The 18994-nt window shown below is 41.8% G+C and overlaps 1 protein-coding gene across 14 annotated transcripts in view; it reads right to left on the bottom strand.

The window, feature by feature from the left end:
* The window catches only part of fmn2b (formin 2b), a 52058-nt gene that overhangs the window by 10835 nt on the left and 22229 nt on the right, over positions 1-18994 (bottom strand). For 5 of the 14 annotated variants that reach the window (XM_061756262.1, XM_061756264.1, XM_061756263.1 and 2 more), the window contains 10 exons: positions 17789-17876; positions 16656-16717; positions 16259-16350; positions 16058-16187; positions 4886-5032; positions 3947-4006; positions 2404-2524; positions 2184-2276; positions 1515-1566; positions 109-258 (listed from right to left, as the gene is read on the bottom strand). In XM_061756262.1, the coding sequence (XP_061612246.1) occupies positions 109-258; positions 1515-1566; positions 2184-2276; positions 2404-2524; positions 3947-4006; positions 4886-5032; positions 16058-16187; positions 16259-16350; positions 16656-16717; positions 17789-17876 (995 nt within the window). Of the gene's footprint in view, positions 1-108; positions 259-1514; positions 1567-2183; positions 2277-2403; positions 2525-3946; positions 4007-4885; positions 5033-8165; positions 8416-9107; positions 9138-13197; positions 13290-16057; positions 16188-16258; positions 16351-16655; positions 16718-17788; positions 17877-18994 lie in introns of those variants that run through there. The other 9 variants (XM_061756265.1, XM_061756272.1, XM_061756271.1 and 6 more) reach the window with 9 other exon arrangements.

Below are 18994 nucleotides of genomic sequence, written 5' to 3'. Positions count from 1 at the left end.
TATTTATGTTGTGATTGATCAAAAATATAAATGATATTTGCGCACTATAAGAACAATTTGGGATTTTTGAGGAAACCGCTATGGCAGAGGATTATACCACATATTTACCTCTCCTTAAGAATGGATTTGTTTTCCTTCTTCCACAGGTCCTTGAAGTCAGAGGAAAACTCATACCAGATAGAAAAAATAGTGTTTGGTGAAACCTCCTTCTCTCCTGCCTTTGCCTTCACTGAGTAGAATAATGTGAGCTCTAGGAACCTGTCAAAACAAAAACAAAAATTTCATACGAGAAACGATCCACTTTTTAGCTTTGAGCTAGTACATTTTGCTTTTGCTTTCCCAGGTTTGATTATCGTTAACCCTCCAGTTATGTTGTGGGTCAAATTGCAAAAATGATTGGGAAAAAAATTCTTCTTCTTTCATTATGCAGTATGATTGTTTATATTCAATATTAAAAACCGACTCAATACTGTAGTTAGCAATAGTCTTTGGTATACTGTATTAAATTAGGGTATTCATTCATCCATTCATTTCGATGAACAACACCACTGGTTATATTTTGGAGTTTGCATGTTCTCCCCGTGCCTGCGTGGGTTTTCTCCGGGTACTCCGGTTTCCTCCCACTTCCCCAAAACATGCAGGGTCGGTTAACGGAAGACTCTAAATTGCTCATAGGTATGAATGTGAGTGCGAATGGTTGTTTGTTTACATGTGCCCTGCGATTAGCTGGCGACCAGTTCAGGGTGTACCCCGCCTCTCTCCCGGAGATAGCTGGGATAGGCTCCAGCACGCCCGGGTCATATTTCCGGGTCACAGATATAAGATATGACTAGATCCAGCCAACGGACACACCTGGCCATGTTGAATGTTTCGAAATTCCCATCAAAGGCAATGCATCTAAGCCACATGTGGCGGCCATGTATAATGGGGCGACATTTCCAGGCACTGCAGTTCTATCAATTGTTGCATAGAGCTCTGCGCAGAGAGCGCACATGGCGGCGGTGTTGAAGACGGATACGACACACAAGTCTCTAGAGTCTGGTTATTTATCTAGTTATTTTTGGTACAGTAACAGTGTTTTTGTCAACCCGTTCGTCCATGGCAACGGATTTGGAAAGAGGAAGCATACTAATTCCTCGCGGCTCATGAAAGCGACCCGCCTCGACTTACCACTAGTCCTTACAACAACAAGCACACTAGCACGGTAAATTTGGATAACATTTTGAACTTTTTCAACAGTCTCAAGATTTTTTCAATATTTATTTACAAAAACTTTGTACACACGCAAACACACACACACACACACACACATATATATATATTGGATTCTGAAACATGCTATTTTTGGTACAGTAACATCTTTTTTGTCAACCTATTCGCCTATTCTAAAGTCATTATAATTTGACTTTAACAACTGCATGATATGTACAAACTCTAATATTCCCAGTTGAACAGTATTACAAATACCAACCATACCATAAAATATCTATGGACACGTCAATGCTTGAACTTACAGTTTGTGTGTGCTACTGAGATGAGTTTCCAATGCTTCAAGCTCATGTTTCGCTGTGGAGGAATAATGCATAAGAATTACTGTGACATATCCAGAAAATATGGTATAACACATTATTCTATACATTCTGTTTTCATGTCTCTTCATGTGTCGTCACTTGGTTTCTTGTTGTCATACGTAGTCATGTGTGGATGTTCATGTGTGGTTATTATTATTATTATTATTATTATTATCCGGGGACTGCCACCTATTTGACCCCCACTACCAGAAGACATATCAAGTACTCTCCTGCCTGTCTCTCAATCACCTTGTCTGTGGTGGTCCAGTCTTCTTGAAGCTCCTCCCACCCACCGAGAGCCTGTCTCACCTCTTCTCGAAAAGCCGCACAGTACTCATCCTTTCTCGGCTTCCACCACATGGTTCTCTGCTCTTTCTTTGTCTTCTTAATCTTCCTCACCACCACCAGAGTGATTTTACACACCACCATCCCATGCTGTCTAGCCACACTCTCATAACTCTCGTAACAAACATAACACCGTTGATGTCAAGTTTCTGCCTCATCACTTGATCAGACACACTTTTCACCTCCAGGACATTCTTAACTAACTTTTAGTTTGACTGTATGTTGAGGATTAGACAGTCTGTTTTAAATATTTTTTTTTTTCAATACCTTCTGAAATAAAATCCCCCATCTTGTTCTTGAAAGGCTGTAGGTTGTCTTCAACTGAAGCTTGGCACACTCGTTCCACCTCTGAGGTACATGCTAAAAAAAAAAAAGACCAAATATTTGCATTATGAAGCTGGATAAACAGTTTACAGTACTATCATTTATTTCCCCCCCACACACACACACACACATGTTATGAGGCCCAAGTGTAAATAGCAGTTACATCTAAGGTCTTTCCTGAGTCGAGTCAGGTCTTTCTGAAAGTCTTCCAACTTCATCTGTGAAGTCTGGAACAACTCATGAGGCTCAGGGAGAGGATAAACACAAGTCTCTTTTCCAGCATCCTGCAGAGACGTGGAAGTGAATGAATGCATACACAGAGAACAAAAACACGATTTAGTCTGCCAGGAAAATAACAAAAACTCAATTAAGTGAAACATAAAATTATCATGCACCAGAAGTTTCAATTGGTAAAGAGGGAAAACATCGCTTTTATACAGGAAGAAATAAAAATCTACTAAAACTAGGTACTGTGTTTAAACTCCTCTATAAAATTATTGGAACAATGAGCAAAATTCATTGTATTTATTTTTTAGACAAGAGGTCAACATTTCAGCACACATCAAAGTGACACAACTCTTATATGCTAATATGCTATTAAGCGTGGAACTGGATAGCATTTTCCAAATGTGGATACAAATCAAATATGTATTGGCTATATAATAGCTTGTTTTCAAAAACTTGATTGGTATTTGCTTGTTCGCCATTTTGGAGGTTATTATTAATTGTGTTTTTCATCTGCTACCTTGCTAACGTTTTTTCTGCTTTTATTAAAGAAGAAGTCACTTTGGGCTTTTCCCTGTCAGGGGTCGCCACAGCGGGGCCACTAGTATGATTTGTTTGCCATAGGTTTTACGTTGGATGCCCTTCCTGACGCAATCCACCCATTTTTTGTCCAGGCTGGCAGTGGCTAGGAATTGGTGCACTGACAGGGAATTAATCAAAATGCCAATTTGCTCTTTATCCCTATAAATATCATAATTTTAACCTGCGTTGTTATTGTTTTACAGTTCAAATTGTCAAAACAAAGCATGTTAATTGTTTTAAACTTTACATTAATTGTTATTAATAATAACACTCCATAGCATTCCCACATGCCATATTAATCTGATATTTACTGATTCTTTGCATCAGCTAATCAACATTTCACTGTAATGACAATAAAGTTGTATCTGGTCTAATATTAATATAATAGTAGACAACGGGTATATTAAGCTTTCAACGTTGTCTTCTAAATTACAGACAATGGTAAAAACAATGCTATTCGATTCCTTTTGTAAGCGTATGTAAATCACCACTGTAGACTAACAAAAATGTCACGTCATGACTTAGATTAATTGATTGATTAATCATCATTTGATGTCACACACGATGGCAACAATAAAATTAAGTCAGACATTTACAAAAACATTTAGTCTGCCAATTTGGAGGAAATGCAACCAAACTCATTGGGAGGGCCTTCATTGTAGAGCAAAATAAGGGCCCAAAACACATCACCATAACAACATAGGAGTTCATCAGAGGAAAGAAGTGGAAGGTTTTAGACTGCCAAATGAATCTCCAGACTGGAACACTATAGAGCATGTATTTCACATCTAATAAAGGGGAGACTGAAGGTAGTAACCTCCGAAACGATCCACTGTCAACAATACCTGATATAAAACTTGATCTGTAAATAAAATGTCATATGTATTGTAAACGCTCACCTCGTCAAAATTCCGTAGGTAGTATGCAACTATGTAAGACAAAAGACTTTTCATGCTGTCCTGTATGGAGAGAGGGAAAACAAAACAGAGGGCAGTTACAGGTACGCTATGATTTTTGACATCTGTAACCTTTTTTAAATGACATTTTCACTCATCATATATGAATCTATGATGGTTTGATTTATATTTTGTTCAGATGAATGGGTATTTCAGTAACCTCACTCCACTTAACTGTCATGATCATTTTAAATTCGTCCACCCATCCATTTTCTGGACCGCTTATACTCATTAGGGTCACGGGCGTGCTGGAGCCTATCCCAGCTATCTTCAGGCGGGAGGCGGGGTACAGCCTGAACTGGTCGCCAGCCAATCGCAGGGCACGTAGAAACAAACAACCATTCGCACTCACATTCACACCTACGGGCAATTTAGAGTCTTCAATCAACCTACCACGCATGTTTTTGGGATGTGGGAGGAAACCGGAGTGCCCGGAGAAACTCCACACAGGCAGGGCCGGGATTTGAACCCCAGAACTGTGAGACAGATGTGCTTCATTTTAACTGGAAAAATTCCATGTTGAATATTTTTAGTTTATTTTTGTCAGGTTCAATTTATATATCTGTCCTAGATTACACTAATACTGTACAGTATATTGGTACATCAAAGCAATATTGCATGAATGTGTTTAGTCATAGAGCCTTTGCCCTGTGCTTGTTTCGTTTCAATAAATTTGTAATGGTTAAACCTCTTATGATCAATTTTCAGGAACTAAAATTGTCCTGTCAATTTTACATGTTTAGCTATCAAAAAGTGCAGAAAGTTGAGGGACAAAAATCCCATTAAACATTTTTTTATACTGTATAAAGTTTTTAATTATGAATTCACTTCATGTACCTCACAAGACTCTGTCTTTGAGACTATGTATTTCTGTTTACTCACACTGCTCTTGACATCTTTGAGTTTGGGAAGGATGTCAAGGCTGAAACCATCCGCTTGGCCTCTTGTGCGATTTCCTCCATTCATAAAGTTGCCAAAAGCCAGCACCAGACCTAGAACCTGCTTCACCTTTTTACTGTCCTGTAACACCTAAACAAGAAATCATATTTTTGGTTAGAACACAAAGGTTTTCTTGACATTCATTTTTGATTCAATTAATGTGTTGGGAAGGTTGGATTAATTGTAGTTGATATCTTGACAGTTGAAAAAGGTTGTTTTTTAATTTTTTTTTATTATCAGTTAGGGTCCTATTGATCCTCAGAATTTGGAAACTACTCTATTAATTCTAGGGATAAAATAAAAAAATATCTTGGTAACCTGCATAAGCTTAAAGATGATTTAATATTGTTGCAAGAAGAGAAAAAACATGCAGCAAAGGCAGTATACACAGCAGATAATAAATAATTTTTCTTGGAGCTTTTTTTTTTTTTTTTTTTTTTTTTTTTTATACCTGTCTAGGTAACGGCCCACTATCTTTCCACTGTCCCAAGACACTGATACCCCAAAGTGCTCCCCGGGCACTTCAGCTGCCCCCTGCTCCAGTGTGTTCCACTAACAAGTGTGTGTGTTCACTGTGATGGGTAAAATGTAGAGAACTAATTTTGTGTGCATCCATGCATGTTCACAACAATAATGGTGATTCTTCTATTCTTCTTCTTCTTCTTCTTCTTCTTCTATCCCCTCAACCACAGAAATACCCAACAGACTAATCAGTCATACAGTGTTACTTCCAGTTATGTAAAAATATACAGAAATCAATATATAATTGTATAAAACTTTCATCAGCAACTCATGGTAACTGCTTGACTCCACTCTTTATCATTGATGTCAATAATTTAGCGATTTTCTACTAAACGGTATTTATGGTTATGTAAGGGAAACTAAACTCTCAAATGTTTGAAGCAAGAATACATTGTATATGCCAGCACTCTTCAAAACAAAGTATTCTGATTGATATGGTTTGTGGAACAAGAATTGAACAGAATAATTAATCAACATAAGGAGGGCACCATGTTGGGCAAAATCATTATCAGCTACAGACCAAAAGTGACGTTGAAGCACCAGTAGAGTTACATGCTACCACACTGTAAACACAGATTTGTATTAAATTCAAAGAGATGAGTATATATAATTTAAATTGATCTAATTTGTTGCTATTACTTGTTAAATGCATCCCTATGGGGGGCACAAGCCAGTGCAAACTGTAGGCCCAGGGTTGCATCAGGAAGGGATACCAGCTTAAAATTTAAACAGCCAAACAGTTCCTCTAAAGATTTCCATACCGGATCGGTCGGATAACAACATCCGCCCCTGGCACCGTTAACCTACAGGGTGCCGGTGGAAATTCAGCTACTGTGGGTCGAAAACGAAGGAGAGGTGGAAAGTGGGTTCTTAGGCAGAAAAAGAAGAAGAAAGCACAGATCCTAGATTTGAAGGTGGGGACTTTGAATGTTGGGACTATGACAGGAAAATCTCGGGAGTTGGTTGACATGATGATTAGGAGAAAAGTTGATATGTGTCCAGGAGAGCAGGTGTAAAGGCAGTAAGTTTAGGGGCAGGGTTAAAATTATTTTACCATGGTGTCGATGGGAAGAGAAATGGAGTAAGGGTTATTTTAAACGAAGTTAGCTAAGAATGTCTTGGAGGTGAAAAGAGTATCAAGTGATGAGGCTGAAACTTGAAATTAAGGGTGTTATGTATAATGTGATTAGTGGCTATGAGAAATTCTGGAAGGAGCTAGGCGAAATGGTTCTGAGCATCCCAGACAGAGAGAGAGTCGTGATTGGTGCAGATTGTAATGGATATGTTGGTGAAGGAAACAGGGGTGATGAAGCAACGGGCAAGTATGGCATCCAGGCAAAGGAACTTGGAGGGACAGATGCTGGTAGACTTTTTAAAAAGAATGGAAATGGCTGTATTGGACACTTTTTTTCCAGAAGAGGCAGGAACATAGGGTGACCTACAAGAGCAGAGGTAGAAGCAACCAGGTGGATTACATCTTATGCAGACGATGTAATCTGAAGGAGGTTACTGACTGTAAGGTAGTGGTAGGGGAGAGTGTGGCTAGACAGCATAGGATGGTGGTGTGTAAGATGACTCTGGTGGTGGTGAGTATGATTAAGAAGACAAAGGCAGAGCAGAGAACCATGTGGTGGAAGCTGAGAAAGGAAGAGTGTTGTGCGGCTTTTCAGGAAGAGGTGAGACAGGCTCTCGCTGGACAGGAGCTTCCAGAAGACTGGACCACTATAGCCAAGGTGATCAGAGAGACAGGTAGGAGAGTACTTGGGGAATCTTCTGGTAGGAAAGGAGAGAAGGAGACTTGGTCGTGTAACCTCACAGTACAGGAAATCATACAAGGAAAGAGGTTAGCTTAGAAGAAGTGGCAGACTGAGAAGACCGAGGAGAGGAGAAAGGAATACATTGAGATCCGACGTAGGGCAAAGGTAGAGGTGGCAAAGGCCAAACAAGAGGCATATGCATGAGGGTCCAACCTGACATGTATGCCAGGTTAGACACTGAAGAAGGAGAAAAGGATCTATACAGGTTGGCCAGACAGCGCGATAAAGATGGGAAGGATGTGCAGCAGGTTAGGGTGATTATGACTAGAGATAGAAATGTGTAGACTGGTGCCAGTAGTGCGCTGGACAGATGGAAAGAACTCTCAAAGTATTGATAAATTAGTCGATAAATGAGGAAAATGAGCGAGTAGGCAGAGTAGAAGAGGCAAGTCTGGTGGACCAGGAAGTGGCAATTAATAGTGAGGGGGAAGTTAGAAAGGCATTAAAGAGGATGAAAAATGGAAAGGCAGTTGGTCCTGATGACATTCCTGTGGAGGTCTGGAGGCATCGAGGAGAAGTGGCTATGAAGTTTTTGACCAGCTTGTTCAACAGAATTCTAGCGGGTGAAAAAATGCCTGAGGAATGGAGGAAAAGTGTGCTGGTGGCCATTTTTAAGAACAAGGGTGATGTGCAGAGCTGTGGTAACTATAAAGGAATAAAGTTGATGTGCTTTACAATGAAGTCATGGGAAAGAATAGTGGAGGCTAGACTCAGGACAGAAGTGAGCATATGCGAGCAACAGTATGGTTTCATGCCTAGAAAGAGTACCACAGATACAATATTTGCCTTGAGGATGTTGATGGGAAAGTACAGAGAAGGTCAGGAGGAGCTACACTGTGTCTTTGTGGAGCTAGAGAAAGCCCATGACAGAATACCCAGAGAGGAACTGTGGTACTGCATGCGGAGGTCTGGAGCCACAGAGAAGTATGTTAGAATAATACAGGACATGTATGAGGGCAACAGAACAGTGGTGAGGTGTGCTGTCGGTGTGACAGAGGAGTTTAAGGTGGAGGTGGGACTGCATCAGGGATCAGCCCTGAGCCCGTTGCTGTTTGCTGTGGTGATGGATAGGCTGACAGATGAGGTCAGACTGGAATCCCCATGGACCATGATGTTTGCAGATGACTTTGTGACCTGCAGTGAAAGCAGGGAGAAGGTAGAGGAACAGTTAGAACGATGGCGGCATGCACTGGAAAGGAGAGGAATGCAGATTAGCTGAAGTAAAACAGAATATATGTGCATGTTTGAGGGGGAAGAGTGGGGCTACAGGGAGAAGCACTAGCAAGGGTGGAGGACTTTAAATAATTGATGTCAACAGTCCAGAGCAATGGTGAGTGTGGTAAGGAAGTGAAGAAAGGAGTCCAAGCAGGTTGGAACGGGTGGACGAAGGTGTCAGGTGTGTTATGTGACAGAAGAGTCTCTGCTAGGATGAAGGGCAAAGTTTATAAGGCAGTGGTGAAGCCAGCCATGATGTACGGATTAGAGACAGTGGCACTGAAGAGACAACAGGAAGCAGAGCTGGAGGTGGTGCAGATGAAGATGTTGAGGTTGGCTCTCGGAGTGACCAGGTTGGATAGAATTAGAAATTAGCTCAACAGAGGGACAGCCAAGGTTCGATGTTTTGGAGAATAAGTTAGTGAGAGCAGACTTTGATGGTTTGGACACGTCCAGAGGAGAAATAGTGAGTATATTGGTAGAAGGATGATGAGGATGGAGCTGCCAGTTAAGAGAGCTATAGGAAGACCAAAGAGAAGGTTGATGGATGTCATGAGGGAAGACATGAGGGCAGTTGGTGTTCGAGAGGAGGCTGCAGGAGATAGGCTTACATGGAAAAGGATGACACACTGTGGCGACCCCTAACGGGACAAGCCGAAAGAAAAAGAAGAAGTTGATATTACTTGTTAATTCTGATTAATTGAACTTTTTCATGTGCTTTCATATTGGAATTGTGTTTTTAAGTCCAATCAATAGTTTTACTGAAACCAACTGATTTTCCATCCATCCATTTTCTGAGCCGCTTCTCCTCACTAGGGTCGCAGGCGTGCTGGAGCCTATCCCAGCTATCATTGGGCAGGAGGCGGGGTACACCCTGAACTGGTTGCCAGCCAATCGCAGGGCACATACAAACAAACAACCATTCGCACTCACAGTCATGCCTACGGGCAATTTAGAGTCTCCAATTCATGCATGTTTTTGGGATGTGGGAGGAAACCGGAGTACCCGGAGAAAACCCACGCAGGCACGGGGAGAACATGCAAACTCCACACAGGCGGGGCCTGGGATTGAACCCGGGTCCTCAGAACTGTGAGGCTGACGCTCTAACCAGTCCTCCACCGTGCCGCCCAACTGATTTTTAAAAAACTAATTTATCAATATTACTTGAATTTGAGTAAATTGTACTTTTTCATTGCTCATCTTATTGTAATTATGTGTTTGAGCTCAAACAATGCAGGTACATTGGCGCCCCCGCCCGTACACAGGTCCGCCAAAAATCTAGTTTAAGCCAGTTATGACAGTGACATCGATAGATGAGATCTGATTTTGAACCTTATGAGACAAAGCACGCTGTTAAACATTCCTGTAAATTCTAGTTATTTACCACATACCTTATAGTGAAACACTTTCAAGTGATTATACAGTATTTAACAACAGTTTCCACTTCAACATGGGATTTTGGTTGACATCACACAGAGAGTCAGAGAAGCAGAATTGTGGAGCCATGTGGTTCCCAGCATGCATTTCGCCAAAAATGTTGAACTGTTGCCATAATAAAGACATTAATCCTTAATGTTCATGAACGATAAGGAATAACGTAACATTGATCATCTTTGTTCGTGTTACCCGTAGTTTGTTCAATGTGTGTCTTATTTAACTCTCGCGTTACATTTATGTTGCACTTTTATCTTGAAACCCTGACTGTGGATTGTGTGCAATTGAGTGACATTCCGGTCATCAGCACCACAATGAATTAAAACGTTGATTTGACACTGTTGCCAGTCAATTATTAGCTGTAGTTAAAGTTTACAGTCACTTATGGGCATCACTGTTGCAACTAAGTTGCTGTAAAAAAAAATGTCTAACAGTGTACTTATCCAGGTTATACATGTACTTAACAAGCTGAGTTAAATAGGTAGAGTTTACTTATCTGGGGTTAACACTACACATAATAAACTGAGTTAAATGAGTAGTAGAATAAGTATACTCTATATATCTAGATTTACAGTGTACTTAACAAGCAAATTTAAATCAATGGGTGGGCAATGACTGTGATGACTTATAAATTTTAAGGCACCAGGTTACCTGAGTTTTTTTGAGGAGACGCTTCTTATCTGGGTTTACAGTGCAGGGCGCTCCATTGAATTGTGTTGCTCTACAGATTGCAGAGAGTGATGAATTTTGAAAGTGCTATTATTCAATATTAATGCTATTCATTATAATTATTAATGCTAAGTGTATTATTACCAGTGTTGAAAACAGCTTGTAAACAAATCTATTAACGCTCTTGATGTCACGACTGGTAATCGTATGATGTAGGACTGGACTCTTCCAAGGCTCAGACGATGGCTAGCAGCTCATGATTCCCCACATCGTAATTCCATTCAGATGGGGACAGGCGACTGGAAAAGAAGCCACAAGGATGCAACTTCTGGGTTTTGAGGTTCCGTTGGGAGAGGACGGCCCCCGCCCCAGTGGCCGGTTGAGCATGTCACCGAAGACGTCATTGATGAAGGTCTGCAAAACTGCGGGGGTGTTGGTAAACCCAAAGGGCATGACGAGATATTCAAAGTGTCCAAGAGGGGTATTGAAAGCAGTTTTCCATTTGTCCCCTTCTCTAATGTGGATGAGATGGTATCCATTGTGTTGCTCCAATTTGGTGAATATCTGGGCGTCGCAGAGGCGTTCAAATGAAGGGTCAATAAAGGGCAGCGGGGATTTATTTTTCACAGTGATGTCGTTGATCCCCGGAAGTCGATGCAGGGATGGACCAAAAAAGCATCCAGCCACCAGGGGGGAAGAAGAGTGCTGGATGAGTCCATAAGCAAGGGAGTCACGGATATAGTTTTCCATAGCCTTCTTCTCAGGGCGGTAGAGATTGTAGAGGCGGCTGGAGGGGAGAGGGGCTCCCGGCAAGAGGTCGATAGCGCAGTCATAGGGGCGGTGGGGATGGGGAGTGAGATGGCAAGATCTTTACTGAACACTGGAAAGAGGTCGTGGTATTCCTCCTGAGATATCGACAGGTGTGGCAGGTGGCTGAGGTTTACTGGAGGGTGGAACGGCCGAAAGAAGACAATGGGAGTGGCAGAAAGGACCCCACCCAGTGATTGACAGGTGGGTCCAATGGATGGCGGGGTTATGCTTCTTGAGCCAGGGCATTCCGAGGACTAAGGGGGTCTCAGGGGAGGGAATGACAAAAAGCTGGATGGTTTCACGGTGGTTACCTGAGATGAGTAGAGTAAATGGTGCTGTTTGGTGGGTGACAGGGCTGTGACAGAGGAGTTTAAGGTGGAGGGCTGTAACCTTTTTTGGAGACGGGAGGGGTACCAGGGAAAGTTGGAGCTGACACGCCAAGCCCTAATGAATAAAGTTGTCATTTGCGCCGCAGTCAATGAGGGGGTTCAAACGAATGGAGGATACATGAGGGAACGGTCATACGGGAGGGAGAGCTCGGAGAGGCATTGGTTTGGCTCACCACGTCTTTTGGTTTTATAGAACAGGTGGGAATGAAATGACCTGGCTGTCCACAATAAATACATAAATGTTGGTTGAAACGGTGCTGACGTTCCTGAGGGTCTAGTTTGGTATTGCCGAGTTGCATGGGTTCCTCTAATGCAGTGGGGGATGCTGCGGACGGAGCTGGGAGTTCAGGATGCGGTGGAATGGCTAGCGGCTCTGTGCCAGACTTTTTCTTTCCGGTAGGCGATTGTCTAGTCTAATAGATAACGAAACCAATTATTCAAGTGATGTGGGCTCGAGCCTGGCTGTGAGCTCGGTTTTGAGATGTTCTGACAGTCCTTTAATAACAATGCCCCTTAACGCAGCGTCATCCCACCCACACTCACCCGCTACAATTCTAAATTAAATGGAAAATGAAGCCACAGAACTAAAACCCTGAGTAAGAGCAAGGAGGCGACGAGTGGCTTCCCTGCCCTTGACGGGGTGGTCTCAGGCGGCTTAAATTCAGCCGCAAAGGACTTGAAAGAACCAAGTACCTGGGAGGAATTATGCCAGAGCGTGGTCGCGCATTTCGAAGCTCTTCCGCGTAGGAGGTTAGTGATGAATGCCACTTTGGATTTTATCTGAAGGATAACTCAACGGTTGTAGATAAAAAACAAGGACGCGATTTGATTAAATGAACCTAGGTCCCCCGATTAGGGTTCAGGAGGAGGGACGTGAGGCTCTTTGTATGGGAGGAGGTGTTGGTCGGAGGCTGCGGGCTGAGATGGAATACTCACAGGTGGGCTGTTGGAATGCATCTGCGAGGATATGAGAGATACTTGCTTGGAGAGGGTGTTTAAGGAGTTCGTAATTCCGCGGAGAGCTTCGTCTTGTCTGTCAATGTGGGAACCTTGGAGGGCGACGCTTTCCCCAACGCCTCCAGGGTTGCTGAGTCCATGTTGGCCAGAGTATTCTGTCACAACTGGTAATTGTATAATGTAGGACTGGACCCAAAAGCAGACGGAGGTGGAGAGGTTGATGGGAATGGTTTATTAAGTATTGCTCAGCGGGTAGGCTATCCGAGGGGCAATGGTGGTCCGTTGGAATAGGGAGGGTGTAGGAAGCGGAAGCATGGGAATGAAGGAATAGCTTGGGGGCGTGGCTGGAGTGGACAGCGAGGCGGGAGACACGGAAGAAGCACTGGAGATGGAGAAGAACTCAAGGGGGGTAAGTACGATTGCGGGAAGTCGAGTAACTTACACAAAAGTTGGCCTGTGTACCATGGAAGAACGTCAATACTCTGGTGCTGAATTCCTGGCTCTGGCAGGCTTAAATGGAGGCAGTGATGAGTGCTGATTGGGAACAGGTGCAGAGGCGAGGGGTTACTGATTGGTAGAGAGAGAGAGAGAGAGTGTGCGAGAGAGAGAGAGAGAGAGAGAGAGGACGTTGCTGAGGACAGGGGAAGGGGTGCGTGAAGGAGGACGCTAAAGCCACACCCCAAGTAGGTATATAGCGCCGGGGTGTGCATTGTGCAAAATAACATCGGTTTGGCTAAAGACCCCCGAAAATGGCACCTACAAAGACACGCTTCCAAAGCACAGTTTAAGCTGCAAGCTGTCAGTTACGCGGAGGAACGTGGGAATCGAGCAGCCGCGAGAGAATTCAAGATCAACGAATACATGGTTAGCAAGTGGAGGAAGCAGGAAAACGAGCTTCGCCAAGTCAAGAAGACGAAGCTGAGTTTTCGCGGAAAAAAAAGGAAAACAAAACGCGGAAACAAGGTGAGGTGGCCCAAGTAGGAAGATCAACTCGAGCAATGGATTAATGAGTAAAGAACAGCCGGGAGAAGCGTTTCTCGTCACCATTCGACTGAGTGCAAGTGAGGAAGCTTGCTATCATTCCGGGAGGCTTGACTAAGGAACTCCAACCGCTGGACATCGGTGTAAACAGGGCGTTCAAAGTGAAGTTGCGAGCGGCGTGGGAGCGATGGATGACAAATGGCGAACACAACTTTACTAAGTCTAGGAGGCAGCGCCGGGCGAGTTACGCCACAATTTGTGAATGGATTGTGGATGCTTGGGCTAACATGTCTGCTTGCACTGTTGTTGGAGCTTTCGTAAAAGCCGGCATCATTTCTGAGGAGCCGCACGGCAACGAGTCTGACTCCAACCTGCCGTGTTTGATGGAGAACTTGCCCAGCTGTTCATTCCGGATACAGAAGATGAGGACTTTGATGGAGTTGTGGATGAGGATTGATCAAAAAATAACGTGAGTACATTGTTAAATACTTCAATAAAGTACAACCGAACTCAGTTCTGCCTTTATAAAAACATTGTTTTAGCGTGCATGCATGGTACCGTATGTTTCACGCTAGCGTATGTTTTACCATGTCTGCGCCCAATAATACGGTGCGCCTTATGTATGTGTTAAATACAGAAATAGACCCCAACTGAGACTGCTCCTTTTAATACGGTGCGCCCTATGGCCGTGAAAATACGGTATGTTCGATACATTTGACTAAGCTTGTTTTCCAAAAAAACGGATCACTATAAAGTGTATCATCCACAAAGGTAAGTGCAGATTCATTTCCTTTTATTAAACTGCTTAGTCAGCTCATCCTTTTATTTATTGCATCACTCATGGCTCTAAGACCATTGAAAAAGAATTAGGACGATGGCGCAACCACAATTATTTGCTTTTGGGAACTATTAATTGCGTTTGGGTGCAAGTGCAGACAGACGTGGATGGCAATAATTGTAATATATTAGCGTTCCCCCCCCCCCCATCCCCCCCCTTGTAATTATATTGAACATGTTGTGTTGATAAAAATATCTTTTTAGAGCCTTGCTGAAATCCTTTTTTTACGGGGTAGTCCATTCTCTATTGCATAGGTGTTTCTAGCCTATTTTTGAGGGTGCTCAAGCGCCTCTAAAATTGGAGATATTATTCAATTATTTCTTTATTACTTTTTACTTTATGTCCTTTTTAAAGAAGCTACAGAAGTGTATAACCGTACAGTACTTGATTGAAACATAATATTTTAACAAGAAATATACAGCAAAATGGTTTGTTCTTATCCCACCCACCTCTTCTCGTCTTGGAGCACGCTACATGCACAGAGCAATGTGCTGCCTTCCAGTGATATAGTTGTGGTGTAAGTTCCTTTATTAAACCAGGATATGTGAAATCCATTCCTCTTTTGGTGTGCCTCAAAATTTCAATAACCTTAATCAGAACACAGATTTTCCCGAAATGTGTGAAGCTTCTCTTTCATAAATGTGGGAATGAAATTGCATTAAAATGTACAAAACAGTGAAATTGATCTTGCCAGGCTAGGAGTTCAGCACTCCTATCTATACCTCTGATCCTTGAATCGCCCCTCCTCTACTGCCCCCTTCACTCCGTGTATATCTTTCATTTCCATGATGACTAAGGGTGGAGCTAAATGATGGCGACTTGTGCTCAACAAAGTGTTGCTAACTTAGCAATGTTGTCTTCTCAAGTGACTATCTTTCCAATTACTGACCCTTTCTGGTGTTATTGGAGACTCATGGAAACTCTGAGACTCCCTGCCAGCTGCAGTCACAGCAGACGTTCACCTGTCTGCGTCCAGATTGCGAGAATAATGCTTGCATGAAGACGGCACTGCCAGATTGACAGTAAAATCATTGATTGTCATTGTTATTGTATTTCATTTCAAGTATTGCATTCGTTGTATCTTCACTAAAGGAGGCAGCACTTCATCACCAAACTGCAGAATTACACTCGTCGTAAACTCTGCTTAAGGTTTAGCTTTGATAGGATAGTGTTTCTGTGTAGTCCGGCTTGAAAAATAGCAGATTTGGGCCAGTCTTACTGTCAAGTCATCAAAGAGACGGAAACTGTGTGAGGGCAGTTTGAAAAACAAACAACAACAAAAAACAATAAAATAACCGATGTCACAATTTGGCTAAATTTTAAGCAGCTTGGTAAAAGAGACATTTTCAGAAAATACGAAACGCACAAGACATTTACTTTGTTGTGTGGGCAGGCACAATTTTCCACAATATTTGCTGATTTAATAACACTTAAGCAGTGCAGCTATTGTGCTGTATTGGTGGAGGGAGACAGATTAATTCACCTTGCATACACTCAGCAATGTATCCAGTTTCCTCATTAAGGACGACATGCACTCAGAGAAGCTAGACTGGAAGAGGATGCAAAAGACTCGACCAGAAAAGCTGGGGATCTGGGAGAGCTGGTAGAGAAACCTGGGACAAAAAAATAACCAAGACTCGTTAAATTTTAGGGCTAAAGTGTCAGTACCATTGCATCAACTCACTGTTCAGGTTTATCCAGAGGTTTAGCATTGTCCTTGTCTTTAGTGGATTTAATGTGTTTTTGAATCTTGTCCAATTCCTCTGGCAAGGCCCTCTGCGGAATACACATGTCTGAGTGACTCTATGGCCATAGTTCCATAGTTCACAAACAAATGTACATTTGATCCACATGTGCATTGTATCCACCCATCTACCCATTTTCTATACCACTTGTCCTTTCTAAAGTCGCAGATGAACAGGAGCCTGTCCCAGCTGACTTTTGGTAAGAGGCCCCGCCTCTTACCAAAGGTCCGCTTGTCTAATTACCAGTAGAGAAGAGAAATCCCAGCGAGAGATAGATAGGTAGGTGGGTAAATTGATATCTAGACTGATGGATAGATCGATAGATAAGTAACTTACATTTTCATAAAGGGCCTGAAGCGTCTCAAGGTCAACTATTGTATTGTCCAAGTTTAAGATGGCTGCAAGAAAATGCAAGAAAATAGTATTGAAGCAGTTTATTAAAAGTAAAATTAAAAGTATTTAAAAACAAAGAAAAAACAGCTTATAAACATTTAAAACAAAGAGGAAAAAAAAATAAAAATACAATTAAAACAGCGTACAGTGCAAGAAATATCATTTAAAAGTGGAAATGTTCTAAAAAGCATGGGAAAAACAAAGAGTTTTTAACCTGGACTTAAAAACATGCACACATGCTGACGTCACTTCTGTTGGCAACTTATTCCATTTGTGTGCAGCATAATAGCTAAATGCTGCTTCACCATGTTTGGTTTGCTCCACTATTTGACCTGAGTCTGTCGATGTCAGAGCCCTACTGGGTTTTAATATTCCATGAGCATGGCATTAATCTTTTCAGGACCTAAACCGTTTAGTGATTTATAGACGAGTAGCAGAACTTTAAAATCTATTCTAAAGCTGAATGGAAGCCAGTGTAAAGACTTTAGAATTGGAGTAATATGCTCTGACCTCTTTGTTCTGGTCAGAACCCGAGCTGCAGCATTCTGAATGAGCTGCAGCTGTTTAATGCTTTTTGGGGGGAGTCCAGTCAGAAGACCATTACAATAGTCAAGTCTACTTGAGATCAAAGCATGGATGAGCTTCTCCTGGTCTGCTTGACACATAAGCCTTCACTCTGGATATGTTCTTCAGATGGTAGAAGGCAGTTTTAGTAATTGATTTGATATGACTGTTGAAAGTCAGGTCGGAATCTATCAGAACACCAAGGTTTCGGACTTGTTCTCACTCCAGGTATTTACTAACAGCAATCCTCTTTTCTTTATTGCCAAAAACAATTATTTCAGTTTTGCTGTGGTTCAATTGAAGAAAATTTTGACTCATCCAGTTATTTATCTGTTTTCGGCAGTGATACAACACCTCAACTGAACTGTAGTCATCTGGAGACACTGCTAGATATAACTCTGGGTCATCTGCATAGCTATGATAGTCAAAATTAGAGTTCTGAAGAATTTGCCCAAGGGTAGCATATACAGGCTGAACAAGTGCAAGTCAACCCCAAATCAAATTAAACTCACCATGCTGAATGTCTTTCATATCAAGGTGGAGCGAAGACATGAGGATTCCTACAGCCTGAGATCGTTTGTTGTTTAAGAGCTTGACAACCTAGGAGAAGCAGTAGCTATGTGGTTATTATAACACAGGAGTTGCTTTTTTTTCAGAATTGAAATACAATAATCTCTGGCTTTGATGCATTAACGTTCCATTTTGTGGTGTTGTTTTTAACTTTTAAACTCAAAATATGCTGCTCCTTGATTTCAAAAGAGACATGTTGCATTTTCTTTTCTTTTTTTTTTTTTGCAAAGAGAGACTATTCTTTTAGGCTGGGAATAGACTACAAAGACATTCTGAAAAACCTTGCATTGCAGTTTATTGACAAGATCTGACTACAAAATGACACTTGCCTTTATGGACACAGGGCATTTAGGTTTCCAGCAAAGGTGCGCGCCATTTGCTTACCCAGAAGTTGTTTTGTGATAATTTAACCCTCAAATTAGTATTTTGTGTGCACATTAATATCTATTTTGCCCACGTACCAAAAAAAAAAAAATAAAAATCCCATGTCATGTCTGGGACTCCTTAAATGTGAGCGGATCTCTTGTCGTTTCATTCCAATAAAACACACAGTTGACAAAATCCTAATGTGAGGAGGTGGTCCACCTTACTTTCTACATCCACAGCATAGCCTTGCTTCTCTGCCATCAATTACCTTGTGAATTTTCTATTTTATTTTTTATTTTTTACTGAGTAAAGACAACATTTAAGCACCTTCAACTGCGGAGATGCTGTGATTGACAAAACAGGTGGAGCATACATTGGTTGAAATAAAAATGTAATTAATTTGGATAGAAAAGATACGAAAGAAGGTAAATGCCTGCGTTCACTTACGGGTTAGTCCGATTTACGCTTTAACGCGAAAAGTGATTTGTCTTGTAAAGGGCTGCCACGTCACTTTTTATATGTATAAAATTTAGCACTCATAATCTAAAGGTTTTATGAAATACAAGTTCTAGATGACAGAGGCTTACTTAAACTCAAAACACACACAAAACACAACCAAGAGTGGAATTTTATAGAATATTTAATGAAATCTACGAGGGATCAATAGGGAAACACAAAGAGGGGTCTAACTACAACAAGGAAACACGAATAATCGTGAAAAAAAGAAAATATCCGTACGAAAAGGGAAATAGAACGTCGTGTGTTGGATTAAAGTTGAAAAC

Source organism: Phyllopteryx taeniolatus, chromosome 19, assembly GCF_024500385.1.
Source record: "Phyllopteryx taeniolatus isolate TA_2022b chromosome 19, UOR_Ptae_1.2, whole genome shotgun sequence".
NCBI classification, from domain to species: domain Eukaryota; kingdom Metazoa; phylum Chordata; class Actinopteri; order Syngnathiformes; family Syngnathidae; genus Phyllopteryx; species Phyllopteryx taeniolatus.
Note: the sequence above shows the minus strand (reverse complement) of the source record. Positions and strands in the feature narration are given on the sequence as shown.